Source organism: Prosopis cineraria, unplaced genomic scaffold (assembly GCF_029017545.1).
Source record: "Prosopis cineraria cultivar Desert tree isolate PC_DT_omini unplaced genomic scaffold, ASM2901754v1 PC12, whole genome shotgun sequence".
In the NCBI taxonomy this organism is placed as follows: Eukaryota; Viridiplantae; Streptophyta; class Magnoliopsida; order Fabales; family Fabaceae; genus Prosopis; species Prosopis cineraria.
The window spans coordinates 26,717,263-26,736,840 of record NW_026555343.1 but is presented as its reverse complement, the minus strand read 5'-3'; the positions used below and the strand labels follow the sequence as shown (position 1 = coordinate 26,736,840).

At 31.4% G+C, this 19,578-nt stretch overlaps 1 protein-coding gene across 1 annotated transcript; it reads left to right on the top strand.

Annotated features, from left to right (window-relative positions):
- Positions 1 to 8,848: 8,848 nt before the first annotated feature.
- LOC129289451 (probable protein S-acyltransferase 14) lies at positions 8,849 to 17,442 on the top strand. The gene is made up of 7 exons (XM_054926222.1): positions 8,849 to 9,515; positions 9,976 to 10,192; positions 10,295 to 10,386; positions 11,612 to 11,735; positions 11,811 to 11,896; positions 14,154 to 14,219; positions 16,922 to 17,442. The coding sequence occupies exons 1-7, from the start codon at positions 9,306 to 9,308 to the stop codon at positions 17,045 to 17,047; spliced, it is 921 nt and encodes a 306-aa protein (XP_054782197.1). The 5' UTR covers positions 8,849 to 9,305; the 3' UTR covers positions 17,048 to 17,442.
- Positions 17,443 to 19,578: the final 2,136 nt, after the last annotated feature.

Below are 19,578 nucleotides of genomic sequence, written 5' to 3'. Positions count from 1 at the left end.
TATTTGTCAGGAGTTCATGATGTATTTCATGTCTCTCAATTAAAGAAATATCAACTCGATCTGTCTTATATAATTGAACCTGAAGAGGTTGAGCTAAGGGAGAACATGACCTATTGAGTGGAACCAAAAAGAATTGTGGATGTAAGGGAGAAGCAATTGAGAAATAAGACCATTCGCCTTATGAAGGTATTCTAGAAAGGAATGGCCCCTAATAATGCAACCTAAGAAACCGAGGAGAAAAAAACATTCCTATCCTCACTTGTTTGAGCAAGGTATGTTCCCTATGATTATTCAAATTTTGGGGACAAAATTCCTATTAGGAGGGAAGAGTTGTAAGATCCTAAAAGTTAAACTAAGGTTAATTAAGTTAATTTAGAGCAAATTAGTAATTTTAGAGGAATATTTAGATATAAATAATTTTAGTTAGAAGATTATTATTGAATTTAATTTAGATTAAAATCCTAAGTTATGATTTTAGTAAATAGAAATAGTTATGATAATATTATTAAAAAGAAAAAGAAAGAAGAAGAAGGAAAAGGAACATTAAAAAAAAATTGAAGAGGGGGGAGGAAGTAATTTTTGCTTTTGTATGGGTGTTGAGGCATAAATAATGCAAAAAAAAAAAAAGAAACGTGAAATGAAGAGATGGGGCAGACAATTTGGCTTTGTGTTGCGTAAATTCACAAAAGACAAAAGAAAGAGAGAGAGGTGTGGATTAGCATGCGGGACCCACACTTGTTTTTAAAATAACTCATTCTTGTATTTCATCTCTATTTCTCTTCCTTCTTTCTTCATTTGCCTTGGGTGCGAACAGAGAGCAAGCGAGAGAGCGAGTGACAATGCGGCTGTAAGAGCTAATTTAGAAGGTGAAGCTTTATAATAAGATACTTCAGATGAGATTTTAAGTATTTTAAGACAAGGTAAGTGTTTTTTAAATATTTTTTCTTAGTCATTTTTCCCTCTGAGCTGCAAATTCTGAGATTTTGAAAAAATCTAGGGTTTGAAAAAGGGATGAATTTTTGATGAGTAAATCTAGTTGTTGAGGTTGTTGGTAGTGTAATAAATATTCTAGAATATTATTTTATTGATAGAATTAGAATTTAAGACATTTGAGTTTATCCCTAGATCCCTATGGGTAAATTTTTGGTTAAATTTAAAATATAAATTGATTTATTGATATTTAGATGATTATTAAGATGAGAAATAAATTATTATGGCTACAGAATAATGATTCTAGGCTTGAAATCAAGTTTGCAATTTTTGAGTATTTTTATGTGCGAATTTTTGGAATAAAAAGGGAAATTTTGATATTAGAAAATTATTTGAATAAAATTATTGTGAAGGAGACTATTGAACCAAGTAGATAAGTTCAAATACATGAAATTAAATTTTAGAACTCAAGAGGCTAAGACTAAAGTCTTAAAAAAATGAAATAAAATAAAATAAAATATTTAGGTGTTAGATTATGAGTGAAAATTGTGTTAATAATATTATTGACACATTGGGATATGATCAATTGTAGATTAATTTTATTTTGACATCATTCAAGCTCTAGAAGGGTTGTAACCTGAGGGGTAACCTTTGACCTCTCAAAGGTTGAGGTAACAGGGAAAAATCTATTTTATGCATTTGTATATTAATTAATTAATTATGTTGGTGAAACAAAAGAATATATATATATATATATTATTGAATGGTTGTTTGTAATGTATATGGCTTGGTTAAGACTCTATGATTTATGACCAAGTTAATTGTGACTTGGTATGAGTAATAGGATTGATGGCTGATGATGATGTATACATCTTTGATTATAAATTGTGGATTATGCATAGTGATGAATTGTATATGAGCATGTTGAGTGTTATATGATGCTAATGTGGTTTTATATGATAATATAAAAATTGATGCAAGAGGCATGATTGAAATATGATGATTCTTGATGTTTGTTAAGCGAGAAAGTTGATGAGTATGTGGGATAATTATGAATTATATATATGAGTTTTTGAAATGCATTTTCTCATGAGCATGATCATATGGCGGGAATTTGCCTTAGTAAAGGAATTAGCGGTTATGCAAAATTCACATGGTACTTAGCTATTAACTAATAATCCTAGGGGTTATAGCTGCTACTTACCTTGTAAGGTATTGTAGCATTATCTCTATTAAGGGACTTGACCTTATTGGCCTACCTGGAGTTTTGGGTAGAGCTAGTTTTAGATATGACACCCCGTAGTGTGTGATTTGGGAGAAATTGTGTTCATAAGTGAGTAAGGTAACCCTGGCCTGATAGCCCTTCATGATATGATTAAGGCCTTAGGTAGTCTCACTATATGGACGATCCCTTCTGGTTGTTGGCCCACGGATTTCATGTCAGAGGAAATAAGGGGAATATAAGGAAGAAGTTGATCATGCATATTATTATTATCATGCCATTTGAGTGATTGATGGCTATGTTAAGAATATGATTATAATTGTGGAAATGAGAACATGTAGTAATTATGCAAATAATGTATATGTGGCCATTTGTGCGAACTTTGTACTTGAATTTATTCTTGAGATTATTCACATGAGTTAAATGGTAATGTGATTAACATGTTATTAATGTGATTGTTTACATGGTCACCTTGATAAATTTATTAGCCATTTACATTCATAATTAATTATCATACATTTGTATAACTTAGATGTACCTTAGTTACTAAGTGGTTGTACTCACCTCTCTCTTTTAACATATTACAGGAGCTAACTCATCTCAAAAGAACAAAGGAAAGAAGTATTAGGCCAAGTGATAGTAATCACTTCTGTAGGCCTTTTTCTTTTTATTTTAATATATGTATTTAGTTTATGATATTGCCAACTAGAATAATATATTATTGATCCACTTGCATTATGGATTTTGTGTTTGGTGGGAATGTATTTTAGGCCTTGGGGATTGTGGTTTGATGCTTGTGCTATATTAACGGGCCAAAATATTTGTGCAAGTAGAAATAGTTAATATTTGCCTAATTTGAGAACTTGAATGTTGTTATGGTCTCCCCTTATGTTTTTGATATCCAAGGGTGAGCAGTTGATATTAATTATACATGAATGAAAAGGGAAATTCATGCATATGATGGGCTATTGATGAATAGATGATATATAGAGTATAATGATTAGGTAATAGTCATTGTGATAAATGTGATTGAGACCTTGGCTCCCCGCTGCCACTTATGGAAGAATTTGAGTGGCCAAGTGTTATGTTGTAAATATGTATATATGTATTATGGAGTAAGGCATTGAGAGAAAATAAAGGAGGAAAGCTTTTCTCCCATGCTGATGTGTTTCCTTTATCATGCTTCCTCGTATGTTTAATTGAAATATATGAGTTCTTAAAATATTTTAAAGATTTGGGATCCCTTTATATTGAATCATTTGTGAAAATACATGTTAAAATTTATTTAGGTTAATCTCTTATAGGATAATCCTTTTGGGTTAGTCCTTGATTTACTATAGTTAGTTTGATGATTAAGTTCTAATTTAAGACACCCTTTACAAATAATCTCCTAATTAAAATTATATATATCTAAATATTCCTTCAAAATTACTCATGTGTCATTGATTGGCTTAATTAATCTTGGGTTAAATTTTGAAATGTTACATAATAGTTATTAAGATTTTGATCTCATGTGCTTATTTACATTTTCCAGTTTCTAGTAATAGTGGTGCGAAGGGAAAGGAAATAGGCTAAGTAGATATCTCTCTGAAAATCCCATTGTAAGATGGTGTAATGAATTTGTATATTAGTAGTTGTGAATGTTTGTGTAAGTTTCCATAGGAATAGTTATATTTGTGCATAAGCATTTTGGTTATAAATGTGATCATAGTTTTAGTATTCTAGCCTATAGTATACATATATGTGTATATGGTGAAAATGACAATGCGGGCTAGTGAAAGAGTGTATATGCATGTAGAAATGTATTATGTATGTTATGTGGAAATTTGGCTAGTTTTGTGGATTGAAATGAGAAAAAATGTGATTATACTCAAGTTTATGTGAAATGGGCGGTTTACAGGCCAATCAAGTATATGTATGCAATATTATGCAATAAATTGTTCAATCAGGTGTAATTTATCCATTTGGATGTGGTCAAGGCTTTAGAAATGACTAATGACTTGTGGTTTCAAATAGTGATACTCAAGTGGGAAAGTTTGACATAAAACGGTCAAAATACACTTAGGTGTCCATTTTTTTAATGGAATGTCAAATTAGAATGAAACTGGTGCCATTAGTTAGATTTTGAAACAAGCTTCACGTGGACACTTGAATCATCCTAATCAGACATTAGATACAAAAATGGTGCACATCTGAAATTGCACCAGAAACTGCTATTTGATGGCAAAATTTGGTGTGTGCGCCACAAAGCATGTGTCAACATACTACAACGCATGACACAAAGTGTGATGCTAGTGACTTTGTGCCACATACCACAGCACATGTGGCACGAGCCATGGCATATGGCTTATATTTTGTGCAAATTTTATTATTCTAAAGTAGTTTCTTTTGAGATTCACATATACCTAATTAAATGCTTCCATTATGTGCTATTTAGTATGAATTAAATCATTTTAATAAGTGATTTTTAAAATTTTTATATTGGGATCCCAACCTTTCAAAGAAATTAGTTTTGCTTTGGTTGATTGAGTAGAAGGTTGAATGGTAACATTAGTGAGGACATTACAGATCACCCCTATGTTAGATTAAGCTAAGTGAGAGAAGCATTTTGGGTTTAGGTAGTATAAATCAAACTACACAAAAGATGAAAATGATAAGGTAGAAGTTGTTAAAGGCTTAAAGTAGGCAAAAGAGTTATGTAAATAAATGTAGAAAGCTATTAGAGTTCATGGTAAGTGATTATGCATTTCTAGGGGTTACACTTGTTATAGAAATTGTGAGGTTGATTAGAATGAAGAAATTGACTCCTAAATTCATTTAAAATTCTTAAGAAACTCAAGTTGATCACCTATTGGATTATTTTGCCATCATAGTTGTCTGGTATTCATGATGTGTTTCATGTGTCTCATCTTAAAAAATACCAATCGAACCTGTCTCATGTGGTTGAATCGAAAGAGGTGGAACTTCAGGAGAATATGACATATAGAGTCAAGCTAGAGTGAATAATGGACGTTAAGGCAATAAGACAATTTGGCTGGTAAAGGAGTTTTGGAAAGGAATCACTTCTAGTGACACAACCTAGGAGACAAAGGATTAGACAAGGCAACAGTATTCGTATCTATTTCTTTAGGTATATGTTTGTATGGTTATTTGAATTTTGAAGACAAAATTCCTAAAAAGAAGTGAGAATTGTAAAATCTATGTTTTAAACCTGAATTTTTAATAGTTAACTAAATAAGGGGTAAATTTGTAATTAGTGGATAAATGAAGTTAAAAATATTTTTGGATTATTAATTGATTTTTTGATCATTGGTTAGCTAAAAATCAAGTTACAGTAGAGGTTTGATCATATTAAGTAAAGTGGTGGGTTAAACTAAGAAATTGTTTGTTGTACCACGTGTCGTGACATGGCACAATATACTATCGCACATGGTACCAAATTTAACTTAAAAGATGAGGGATAACTTGTGAGAGAGAAAGGAAAAAGGGATGGAAATGACAAGGAATGAGGAGAAGAGAAAGAGTTGTGCTAGGATAGAAATTTACAAGTGCTTGGGAGCTAGTTTTGACTTTTCACTTTTGGGTAAGTTTGGTGTCTCCTTACTCTTTTAATCTACCCTATTTTCTCTTGGCTTAAAAAGTAAGGAAAATGGATTCTGAATTAGTGAAGGGTTGTTATGTGGCCCAATGCCTATTTTAAGGTTGTTAAAACTTAAATTAAGGGTCTTTGAATAGTTTAATGGTTGTTGATTGAGATTTGAGGCTTTGGTTTAATTTTTTCCTTAAATGGAAGGTTTAAAGTTGTGGAAACTTCATATTATGTTAATGGAATTAATGAAATTCGTGGGAAGCTTATGAAGGTTAATTATGGCTTAAAGTGTCTAATGAGACAAGTGAGGAGTTTAAGTTAGTTTAAATTGTGCTAGTAAGTACTTATGTTAATTATGGTTAATTATGGCTTGATATTGAAGATTTTGATCATTTAGAACCTCTTTGGAGTTGAAGGAACTATTGAAACTTTAAGAGTTTCCATAGATAACCCTTTTAGTAATAAAAGGGTTGAAGTAACCAGATAATTTATATTATTTATTAGCTTGTTTAACTATGTATAAGTAGTTTGTGAATTAAATATTATTATGTATTTGTAAAATTTAGCACTTGTAAAGTGGGAAAAGAATGATTTTGATAAAGTAACATGCATTTATAGATTGTATTTCTAACTAAATGTTAATTGAAATAATTTTACTATAGTAGAGTATGATAATTGCATTGTGTTGTGCATAGACGTCATGGGGTGGAAGGAATCAATATATGAAATCTATATGGTTGGGCTGATACCATGGGTCATTTAGTATAACAAACTTGCTATGGATTGTTATTATAGGACATCCATATAATCATAATATGCACTCCTTAGTACTTGGAAGGGTGTGGTGTTTGAGTAACTGACACCTCGATTATGTGAGTAATAGGGGAGTTCGTCATTCAAAAGTAGGATAGGACACATCTAGTTGGGTCTCTTATGGAAACCAAGTTCAAATCAACTGTTCAGGGTTGGTCCACTATGATAGCCTATGGATTTAATTGGAGGTAGATGCAAAAGTTCGGATGGATATTATGTTTAAGCACGCAATATTATAATGATATATAATGAGCATGTGTTTTATCATCCAGCTTTACATTCTTGTTTATTGTTTTACATGTTAATATATAGTTGTGAATTATCTTGGTTACTGTGACTTTGTCTTATCCTGTGGTTTCTCTTTTCTAGGTTCAAAGAAGGATAGAGGACAAAGGAAAAAGCTAGGCATCGAGTAGTAGTTATCTACTTGCAATGCTTTCATATTTTGGTTTGTGCATATGATTGTAATTATAAGTATATAGTTGCTAACTAAGAACATGTTTGCATTTTTTAATTGCACTTGTATGAGTTGATTGTTGTAGGTAACTTAGTCTATGTGTGTGTATTTGTGATGCATGTGATAAGAGGGCTAACATTCTAATACAATTGCATGTTTTGTGTGTTTGGAATTGGTATGATGTAAAGAATTTGGCTAGAAATAGATTATGTGAAAATACATTGTGTCCCTATTTGTAAGAAATCAGGACGTTTGAGTAGCCGAAGTTGAATGGAAATATATGATTGTTGTTATAATTGTTTAATTTGATTCATTTTGGTCAATTGGATGTGGTTGAGGTCTTGAATGTGGCTAATGACACAAGTTTGACAATTGGATACTCATTTGCTAGGAAATGACATAAAAGTGGTTATTTGATATCCAGGTGTCAAATTTTCAAATGAAATATTATATTGAAGTGAAACTTGTGTCATTAGATAGACTATAAAATAAACTTTGTGTGAGTGCTTGAATCATTCCAATCAGACATTGTATATGAAGATAGTACATGTCAAAAGTTTAATACTTATGAGCTGTCATGTGTGCCATGGCGCATGGCAACATGTTGTGATGCATGACATCGAGGAAACTTTGCCTCTTTGTGCTATAAGCTGTGGGATATGACACACAAAACATAATATATATGCCATTTAGGGCAAAAATAATTTTTATGCCCTTGTTTTCTTATTAGGTTATTATTTTAATTTCTTTTACTTTCATCATGCATATAAACAAATTATTCTAAGTTTATACATGTTTTGAAGGGCTTTTGCAATTGCAAATGGTTTTCAAAATTTTATAAACAAATTTTTAACCCTTCTTTGATTAAGATAAGTTTAAGGGTTTAATGACTCTTAATTACTTTTATGTGTGGTGATTATGAAAAGTACTGATAATGTCAAAATGAATATTACACTCATCGTTGGCCATGATAAATGACTATAATTGTTGGAAAAATGACTTTTAAATGGTGTTGCCAATAGTTTTTAATTATAAAAGGTATTACATGCTTCCATATATTTTATAACTTTGATTTAGACTTATGTTACTTAAATCTTTTATATTTTTACAGGGTAAAACTTAGATTCCATTTGAAATAATGAATTTCTTATTTACCATGAAAGGATCTTGTATGATTCAATTCTTAATTATCATGACAATGTTTGTTTAATTTGATCAGTGGAGTAATTAGGCGCTCTTACAAGAGTGGTGATTGAGGGACATGCATATACCTTTAAAGGGGAGGCCCACTTTACATATAACCTAGTTATGTTTGAGAAACATTTAATATTTTAAATTTATATGTGGTACAGTTTTTATGTTTCACATTTAAAAATGTTACACTGGATATCTTGTAATTAAAAAAATTAATTTTAGTTATTAGTTGATAAAAATTATTAAAAATGACTTAAAAATTATAAAAATGACTTATAAAATTATAAATAAATACTTCATTTATATATACTTTAAGAGATTTAATTAATATGAATTTTTTTATAGAGTACTTAGGTATAATTTTAAGTCATTTTTTATAATTTTTAATTTATTTTTATAATTTTTAAGTCAATTAGTGACTAAAGTTAATTTTTTCTTTAACGTTTTCTTACTTTAGAAAAGTAGATGCTTAAAATATTTGACCTCTCATATAACCTGATTAATTCTTCCCTGATGTATTAAAATATTTGGTTGAAATTCAGCGTGTATATATATATATATATATATATTTGACCTGGACAGCTAATATTGGTTGAACTCAGGTATGTTCTTTTTTCTTTCCAAAAAAAAAAATACACACACACACACACGGGGGCATGGTGTTGAATTCGTTGGAATTGGAGTTAGCGTCCCATTGTTGAACAGCAGCTTCATTCCCCCAGGTGAGGTAGGAAAAAAACCGGAAACTCTAGAAAAGTTGCGTTCCTATCTATAATAACTAGACCACGTTTCACCTCCTTGTACATGTGCTCCAACTCTGTCTAAATTAAATATTATCTCCTTCTTCCTAATTTTATGTAAACCCTAGGTCTAAGAATGTCCGTCATTAGAGAGACCCATAACGCAAGAAACCGTTTTTGTCTGTAATTGTTCACTCTGGAGTTGTTGTTATCTGAAAGTCAACAACTGTAATATGATTCTTCGAGTAAATCATTGATTCTCGCGGAATTGGACTTCATTATTCTTCCGCGAATGCCATAGAGAGCAGAAGAAACAATTGTTCTGGATTGAATTGTATAGGGTATCTCTTTTTCCCGAGTATGCACAGATCTGGAGCTACGATGGCTTGGAACGTCTTCAAGTTCTGCACGGCCCTGCGGGGGCTTGGTTCGATCATGATACTCCTGGTTCTTGGTGTCGTGGGTGTTACTTATTATGCTGTTGTATTAACTGTCTATGGTCCTGGTTTGAACGGTGGGTTTCTTGATCGTGTCATTGCCACTGGGGTGCTGATCTTGTTTCATTATTTGGTGAGCTTCGGAAGCTGATTTCATATTTTCCTTTTAATATGATTTCTTGTTGCTGGGGCTTGTGGGGTATCGTCAGGTTGAATTTGATTTGTAGTAAACAAATTCATGAAGTGCATTCAGGCTCTGGTAAATGTCATCCAAAGTTTTGCTTGTTAAAAGTAATACACAAGGTTCACTCATGGTTCATGGTCCTCTGTTTGATTGATTTCTGTTTATCCTAAATAGTTTAAATATTCTAGGAGTAGGCTAATTTTATTTGTTTTAATTTCTCATAAACTACGGTTCCATTTTCTTCATACATCTGGACAATTTTGGATATATGATTATCAGAGAGGAATTTTAAGTTGTGTTAGAGTTTGATTTATCAGGATTGAAGACTGATGAGGCATTAATCGTGATATTTTATAGCAGAAAGATGATGTGTTGACTGGTAGGTTGGATTGCTATTATGATTTTGCAGCTAGCTATGCTACTGTGGAGTTACTTTGCTGTTGTTTTCACGGATCCTGGGAGTGTGCCACCTAATTGGAGGCCTGCAATTGATGAGGAGAGAGGAGAGGCTGACCCCTTAATGCCGGAATTTAGTCATGGACAGTCTGATCCTTCAAATCAACAAATTCGATATTGTCGGAAGTGCAATCAGCTCAAACCACCTCGATGTCATCATTGTTCTGTCTGTGAGTCTTGCTGCACAAATTTTTATTTTTATTATTTTTTTTGTATTTTCACTTTGAGGGAAAATATTAGGATTGACTTGATCTCTCGTGGTTTTGGCCTAGGTGGACGCTGTGTGCTGAAAATGGACCATCATTGTGTTTGGGTAGTCAACTGTGTTGGGGCTCGAAATTACAAGTATTTCCTTCTTTTCTTGGTATGGGCAATTTTCGTTGGCAAAAAAAAAAAAAAAAATTATAATAATTTATGGTCTATTGAGCTGCTATTGTTCCCAACCAAATCCTAAACTGCAATGACTGTATACCTGCATTGTGTCTCTTTTTAGTGCTGAGCTTAAAATTGTCTCTGTGGGGGTGGTTTGCTAATGGAGACTTGTACCAATCTTGAATTGCTTGAATATCTTTCTTCCTCTTTCATGTTTTTGTTACCATCTTGTATGCTGCATTATCTGATTTTCATCTACACTTTAGAATTTGCTCTCTTTTTTACATCTTAAATTCAGATAACATCTTTGGCATTTCATATCTGTGAAGCATACTCCAAAAATGTAACCATACCTGTATTATATACAATACACATCCTATACTTCATTATACATATCACATATTCTAGCATTTCTATTTTGATTTTTTTCAACAAAATATTTCTATGTTACTTGAAAACTTTAAAAAACTTAATATTTTGGTTGATTGCTGTAAATATCTTTATATTACATAGAAATACTTGTTTAAAACTCAAAATACTCATACTCATATCCTAGAATTTTGAAATATGTATTATATTTATTCCTGTACGCCCTGCTGTATATTATCTGATACATGTACCCATATCGGTGCTTCTTAGTAATTCATGTTACTGGGTCTGCATTTTGTGTTCTTACTTCCCTATCCCTTGTCTTGGTTTCAAGCAAATCCATGGCAATGCAGAGGGATAATCCTGAAATGGATTGTTTTGTGACTATAGCTTATGTGCTAAACCTTTTGGGAAACAAAAGTCATGTTTTTGTGCTTCCCCTGTTATTCTTGCATCAACTCAGCTACATCCTTTAGGAAACTAATCTAATGCTAATTGTGACCCTAGTTCTGTTTATTTTGAGTTGGCACCTTTGGTACATTAGGAATGATGTACCATTCATGCATTTAAGGTGGTGAAAATGATTCTTTCTGGCTAAGACATGATAGGAAAGAGGCGTCCTAGCATTATGTGATTATCATTATGATTGGGTTATGGTCAAAAGATTTTAGGGCTTCCATCATCAAAGATTCAACAAAAGTCTTATCAGTAGTTTCCAAAATATGCTGGACAAAATTCCATGTGTCCTATCACTGTGACATGGCAGGTTGTGATTGTTCCCTTGCTTGTGTCTGCCAATATCTGAAGCTCACAGTGGTGTTATTTTATTTTGGTAAATCTAAGTGCAGTTCTACACTTTTTGGGAGACAACTCTTGTTACTTTGTCGTTACTGCCTGAGTTCATATCATTCTTTAGTGATGGAGAAATAATGGGATCACCTGGCTCTCTTGCAACAACTTTTCTTGCTTTTGGTATGGCCTTCACCATTTTTGGTCTTTTTTTTTGTTTTAAATGTGAATTTTGTAACCATGTTGTATCATTTACAGTTTTGAATCTAGCCTTTGCTTTGAGTGTATTGGGATTTCTGATCATGCACATAAACTTGGTGTCCGGTAATACAACTACTATTGAGGTATATCTTTTCATACTTTTATATGTCTTCTTTCATGTCTTTTTACTTTGTAAAAAACCTTTTGAACACTATTTTCAATCCACATGCTTTGGTTCCTTTGATTGGGAACAGGCCTCCTTTATATGGTATTTGCTAGGTTGTGTGATCTCACTTTATTACAAGTTTACTTTTAGTAGTTATCTGTGGGAGATATATAAAAGAATCCAAGGCTCTCATTCAACGCTGTAAAAACTGAAGGTTCAATTTTCTTTTATACTTTTTTGATTACTTGGAAATGAAGTTTTATTCATAGCATATCAAAAAAGTGAGAACATAATCCTATTCCAAGTTAAGCACAACTGTAAAGTACTAGGTAACCCAGATAACCTTATCCAAGACTAGATTGGATAAATATATCCTAATTGAGATGTAGCACTTAGCTATTCTTCAACATGTAGAAACATATTGCAAAAAATAATTAAAAAGCAAATATACATTAATTAAAATAAAACAAATGCAATAACTTAATTAACATGAAGTGTTCAACAATAATTTCTGACACTTCCCCTCAAGCTGGGTATTTGTAGCTTGAAGAGCATATATCTAACTCTTGCATAATGATATGAATATTGCAATGGCATGAGGTATACAGTCAAATCGAAGTTAAAAATATAATGACTAGCTGCCAATTTCAATAATAACCTCCCTTTGAAGGAATTTAACAAACACTTGGTATGCAGTTATTAAAATAATCATAGAATAAGCTCCATGGCATATGAGTCCTTTCACAAGGAACATCCAAGCATCAATACACCATTTGGTAATTTAATCAAATCACCAATTTTTAACTCTTTAAATGCTTGAAAAAGAATAGGAAAAGATGTAGTTATCTTTATTAAGCCTCTTTTCTATAATTTTTCAGTTAATTAACGATCAAAGTTAACATTTGTTAATGGTATGGGCAAAATTCCACCATTTTTAATTGTTGAAGGGAAACACTGCTTACAAGACAATCTTGCATAAATAGTTGAAGGGAAAAAATGCCTTTTAAACCTAAATATTATAATAAAATAAGAAATCTAATTAATTTATTTTAAAATTCTTTATTTACATAATGATATGCCTATTATTTATTCCCAAGTCATTACAAATGTAATGAGAGGCTTCTACCTTCTCAAAGTGGGTGGTCATATTTTTTGCCAAATTTGAATTTGAGAGTCTTTGGTACCATTTAGCAATTCAGGGTTTAATCTTTCCCTGAAGTTATTTTATTAGATGGAAGCAGTGTTACTTTTTTGGATAACAAAAACAGAGAGAACAAACTCAACTTAATGCAACACCGAAACTTAAGATAACTTTATCCAAAACAAAATACAATATCTTTATCCTTTAAAATAGAACACTTGCTAATCCAAAACATTATAACTAAACGTTAATTTAAAAAATAATAATTAAATAGCCTGATTAAAATAGATAATATTTAACAAATATGTCATAATCAATTGTAAATTATCATATATTCCATTCCATAAACTTTTATAAGTGAGTTGACCTGTATTTGAGGAAATAGATTATCCACTGACTAAATGTCCCCTAAAGCTTTTCTGTCTTCTATCAAAGAGAGACTGTCCTGCGCTATGTACTTGTTGACCTTGGAACATTGAAACCTTGTTAACTGGCAGTGAAGGTTATTACATGAAGCCAAACGTGAGGTGGCTTATTTATGTGCTTATATTGAATGACAAGTATTTAGGTGCATTAAAAATTACAATTAAATATATATTTTTTGACTAAAAATGATGAATATAGCGTATGCTGAACTAAACCCCCTAATAAATAGATGAATGATCGTATGCATGCTTGTCTATATGTCTATGAAGTGTAGACATACGGATTTTCAAGCATTCCAGATTTTCACATTGCCATGACACATTGATTACCTCTGTCTGGATGTGTCAAAATAATCTTTTCTTGTCTTGTTCATTAAACTTGAGGGCATGACTCTGATCTTGTTTTGATTTAAATGATGTTTCAATAACTTAAAATATAGGTGATTTGGGCTGTGTTTTTCTTTGGAAGGAGCTTTATGAATGGTAACTGAGAAAAGTAATATTTGAATATTAGAATTGTTAAAATATTGTATGTTTTGTATTCAGTATCCATTTTGATGTATGCTCTTAAAGAGTCTGTACATTAAAATTGTATGATGCTTAGCTGTAATGTACAAAAGATGATTTGAAGTGCATACTGATGTAATGTTGTTTCATGTTATGAGCAGGCATATGAGAAGAAAACTACTCCAAAATGGCGTTATGACCTTGGTCGTAGGAAGAATTTTGAACAGGTTTGTGTATTTTGTACTTTGCTTACATTGATATATTTTCTTAGCATTTTTGTGTTTGATTTTCTTGCTTGCCTGTTATGTAATTCTTTCATAAACTCTCTTAACCCAGTTTTTTTAAACCATATATCATCAATAATTAAAAGTTTGGTTGATGATAGAGTATAATGGCATCGTACAATCTATCTAGTCAACCTTCCTAGTGGGATAAGGCTTATTGTTGTTATATATCATCAATAGTTATGGTTCAAGTGTACAAGTACTAATCACTTCTGCATAGTGTCATCTTCTGTTCTTCACATTTTGTCACCTCCCAAAGTTGCTTCTATCAAATTATATTATGATTGATGCTGTTGTTGCAACATGATCTGGATTTAACCATGAGAGAATCAGACATTTTTGGCTTTTCTGGATATGGCTGTTGAAGTTGTCATTCATTATGACACTCTTTATGGCCCTTTTTCCTCCCTAGCCTTGAGCTTCATTGTTATTGTATATATTCTTTCTATTTGTACCTTTTGTTGCTATTAACCTTTTTGCCATATATGGCCTTTATTATTATTTTCCCTTTTAGCCATGACCTGCATTGTTACTGGACCTTGTTTTATTTTTTTGGCTCTCTAGCCTTTATTGATTCTTGGATGCAATTTATTTATTTATTTTTTTGTTTCAATTTTCCCTTGCCATTCTTGGTCTCATTGCCATTTTTCCTTTCTAATTTTTACCATTATTGTCAACAGGCTTTTATCTATCTGTCGTAGCTTTCTTTGCTGTTGGCACATGATAGAGCCCTCTACTCTAATGAGCTTCAAACAAGCAAAAACCAGAAAATACTATACATGTGGACTGAAAATACTATTGTTGAATAATAAAATTGGGTTACAAGGGAAATAATGATTCAAGCTAACCCCATCTCCATCATACACTAATACACTAAGCTAAATCGAATGCTACAATTACGGACAAAAGGATCAGTACAAAATGCACACCACAGAACAACCACCTAGAACATAAGCCACTCACTACAACAACAACAACAACAAAAAGTCTTATCCTATTAGGCGAGGCTGGCTATATAGATTGTGCACATCATTGTGCTCTATCATTTACTAATCTTTTAGGAATATTGTTAACCAAGAGCTCTCAGTCAACAACTTCTATAAGTATTTTCTATCATTTAACAACATAAGCCACTCACTAACATGCTAAAACAGAAAGAAAAATGATAAGGAAAGATGATCTTCAAGAGGCCAGAACTTTCCTCACCACTCTCAATTTTCAGAAGACTCCACACCCCTCCCTCTGCACAAAAGGACAGATTTAAAAAGCCAAAAATTAGTCATTACCTTTACCAACTCTATTATACCTTTGGCTACACTTAACCTGACTTGTCCTTTACCATTTTAATCCTACAGTTATAAACCTTGGGATAAATCTCTTGACCACTAGTGTTAGTCTTCTCTAAATCATTTCCCTTCCAAGATTATCTACCACAGGTCTTTAGAAAATGACATCCAAATCTTTCAGGAATTACCGTCTCTATCAACATACAACCTTCTTTTTGGCCGTTAGTGAAATTCATCATCATGCCTTTTTTAGCTGGCTAAGTTGGAGATGTGCTTATCAAAGAATTACGTAGTATTGTTTTTTGAGAAATAAATCATTAAGCTTGGCTTGGTGGATGTTATTTTTATTTTTCTTGAATGTAGAGATTTTTGTATGTTAGTTATTTCATTAGTCTTTAGTGTCCCTTGTTACTCTCTCTCCTAGACTTGTGTACTGATTTATAATTTCCCAGGTACTTTGCCTCATTGACTGGAGAGTTCCTGACTTGTGGCTATCAATTATCCCTTTGTTAGGTTTTTATTATTCTGTTGTTAGTTATCTTTTTTATTTTGAATTAATTTATCTTAATAGGAGATTTCTCTTGGGCTTTTATAACGCCTTAGTAATTAGCGTGTGTCAGTCTTTCGATTGATTATCAATAAATTTCTTTAGACTTGTTAGCTTTACGTTGCCCTCCCTTCTCCTACCCCTCTATATCTCTACTTTTCTCCCATTTACCACTTCTATATTTCCCTCTTTCTTCTACTCTCACTCTCCCTTGATTCATGCCGTTGCTCCAACATCAATCATATTCAGCATTGTAAAATTTGAAACTATAAAGAATTCAAATTTCAACTTGTATTATTGTTTGATGGAGACCTGATTGTATGGGATTCCAAGTCTTATATTGAGTAGTATGAGATGCTTAGTGAGGTATTTAAGTGGGTTGGTTCACCCTCCTCAATAGCTAACTTTTGGGATAGGTTTCTCCATCTCACTTAGGTACCCATCATTGTCACAACCATGTCTAAAATTAAGATGAATCTTGTCTACTAAATCTAGAAGATTGAGGAATTATTGTATCAGCATCTCATGGGATTTTTTCTTTTCTTTTCTTGTTATATTCAGTGATCCTCTGGCGTCTCGTATTATGTTGCTGATATCCTCTCCTTTGATGTCCATTGAATAGCTTAGGATTTTGTTTCATTATGGTTTGTCACTCTTGGAAGTTTTCAAACAAGACCTCTTGTTTAATAATATTATTAAAAACTTGATTAATGATAGAGCACAATGACATTGCAATTCATGTAGTTGACTCCATTTAGTGGAGTAAGACTTATTGTTATTGTTGTTGATGGTCTGTGTCACTTGTTTATCAGGTGTTTGGGTCGGACAAGAGATACTGGTTAATCCCTGCTTATTCAGAAGAAGATCTAAGGAGGATGCCGGCACTGCACGGTCTAGAGTATCCATCGAAACCAGATTTCGAGGCTCAAGAGTTCTGAAAGATGTTATTTCCGAATCATATAATCTTCTCCGTGTAACAATAGTGATAAATGGAGCTTTCATAACTGTAATTTCAGTCACTAACAGAATCTACGGCATACAAGTAAAAAATCTGTTCAAGCACCTGGTATGACAAGTACGATTCAGTTTCGAGGCAAGTGCTTGTGTCAAGTTCAAAGGAAGCTGGGCAACAATAGGCAGGATGATATGACCTTGCTGATGTTGTTTTAAATTCATTGTAATCGACCTGTGTTCAGATCTTGCCTTTGTGTTTACTTTGAATGATTTTTGACCTGAGAACAGGGTTGGAGAATATTCTGTTCATATGTAAAATAATCACACCGGCTTTGTCAGTGTCTTTAAGAGAATTTCTTTGCACATTCGTTTTACTTAATAGGAGAGTCCCATTGTTTATAAATTATGAACGAAGGGTTTCTATGAGATTCCATCCTGGGCGCTGCTAGGTGCTGGCGTCTGTTTTTTAGCTTGATTTGTATATAAAAAGGTTGGTTGATGATCGATGATTGATTTGGCAGCAGGTTCATTATTAAAAAAAAAGTTAAGGTTTAATTTTATTTTTGTATTTATTTTTTAAAAATGTTGAACACCTTATAATCTTAATAAGATAATTTTATCTTTGAATTATTTTTTTGAGGAACAAAAAACCTCTTGAAAAATGATAAAGTTAATGGTTTTTTAATAGAAGGATGTTTTTAAAACTTTAAAAAAATACTTCAAGAGCAAAATTGATTCAGTTAAAAGAATATGGTGTTTAACGCTCTTGAAAAATAAATATAAAGATAAAATTAAACTTTAACCTTTCAAAAAATAAAATATACAGTAACATGTTTGTTATAAATAAAAGGTCGTATATTTAAATTAGAAAAATTACTTTAGATCTTGAGAAAATTTATTATCAAGAAATCTTATAAAATTTATAATATTTTTAAATTTTAAATCATGTGCATCTGCAATGGGTGTTTACAAATTGTCTTTGTTTGTTTGTTTTTTTTTTTTTTGCAAGTAGTGAATTCCTATTGTTGAATTATAAACGCACAGAATGTAAAATTTAAAAATATTTTGTGACTTGAAATTTTTTAATAATAAATTTTTTCGTGAAACCTAGGTTATATTCTGACGGAAGAAATGTGGCCAAGGTACCATGCAGTAAAATCCATGGAAGAAGCATTTTGACACCTAATATCTTGACTCTCTTCCCCCTTCATTTCTTTTCACTATTTTCACATTTACCACGTTTTATCCTTGCGATTCTGAGCAAAATACTATTATATTATTTTAATTTTGAAATAAGTTTTAAATTATAAATTAAATTAATGTTTTATCTCACAAAATAAATACAAATTAAATTAAAATTTAGGAAGTGCTTGTGTGTGTGTGACATCTTTGAGACTGTATATGTGATTTTCTTGACGTATTTTCTGTTTCAATTGTTCTAAAAAGACGCGCCATGGATATATATATATATATATATATATTATAGTTATTATTTATTTACCAAGGACAAAAGATGAAAATACTTCACCGAAAGGAAAACGCTGAAAATTGTAATTGAAACGCTTCTGGACAAAATTAATTTACTTAGTCTAATTCACATAGCCGACCTTATGAAATTAACACTTTTTTACCCATTCAGATCAACAAAAGTGGAAACGGTCTACTAGAGGATATAATTAATTGGTAAAAAATTGTAGGGATCCTACTTATCAATACGCTACTAAATATTTTAAAACTTATATATGAGTTGTTTAATATACATCTGAATAGTTAAATTATAAAGTTATTAAAAATTTTAATATTAAATTTGGACTATTCAGAATATATTTAAATGATTAATCTGTAAAATTTAAAATTTTCTAATATTAAATTAGGTCATTTTAAATTATATATTGAACTATCCAGTATACATATTGATAATGAAATTGTAAAATTATCAAAAAAATAATTTTTAAATTTGATAATCATGATTAAATTTGTACTGAGACTTAATATTAATTTTTTATAATTTTTATATTAATAAACACAATACTTAAAAATACTTAAAAATTAAATCAAATGAATGGCATAAATTATTTTAGAGTAAATTATTTTATAAGCAATGAGCATTGAATGCATTCAAAATTTTTTTAAGTATGGCCTGGTTGTTGGAAATGTTATAAGATGAAAATGGTTGATAGAGAATAAAATTGATTAAAATAAGATCCTGGGCTGATAGAAACATGAGAATTGCGAAGGAAAAAAAAATCATAAAAGGCAGATATCATTGGTGAAATTCTTATGGTGGATGAGGCGCTAGGGATGACTTGAATATATGATTGTGTATTGTAAGTGGCAAAGTGATCTTGTTATCATAATTTATTGAGTTTCAGCGCAAGTCACTTTAATTCGTTAAAAAAAATAGAGAAAGAGATATGAGAATGTGAATTAATATGGTAAAAAACTTTTCAAGGTTGAAATTACCTATCTATCCATATTTTGATGGAAAAAATGTGACCTAGGTACCATGGAGTAA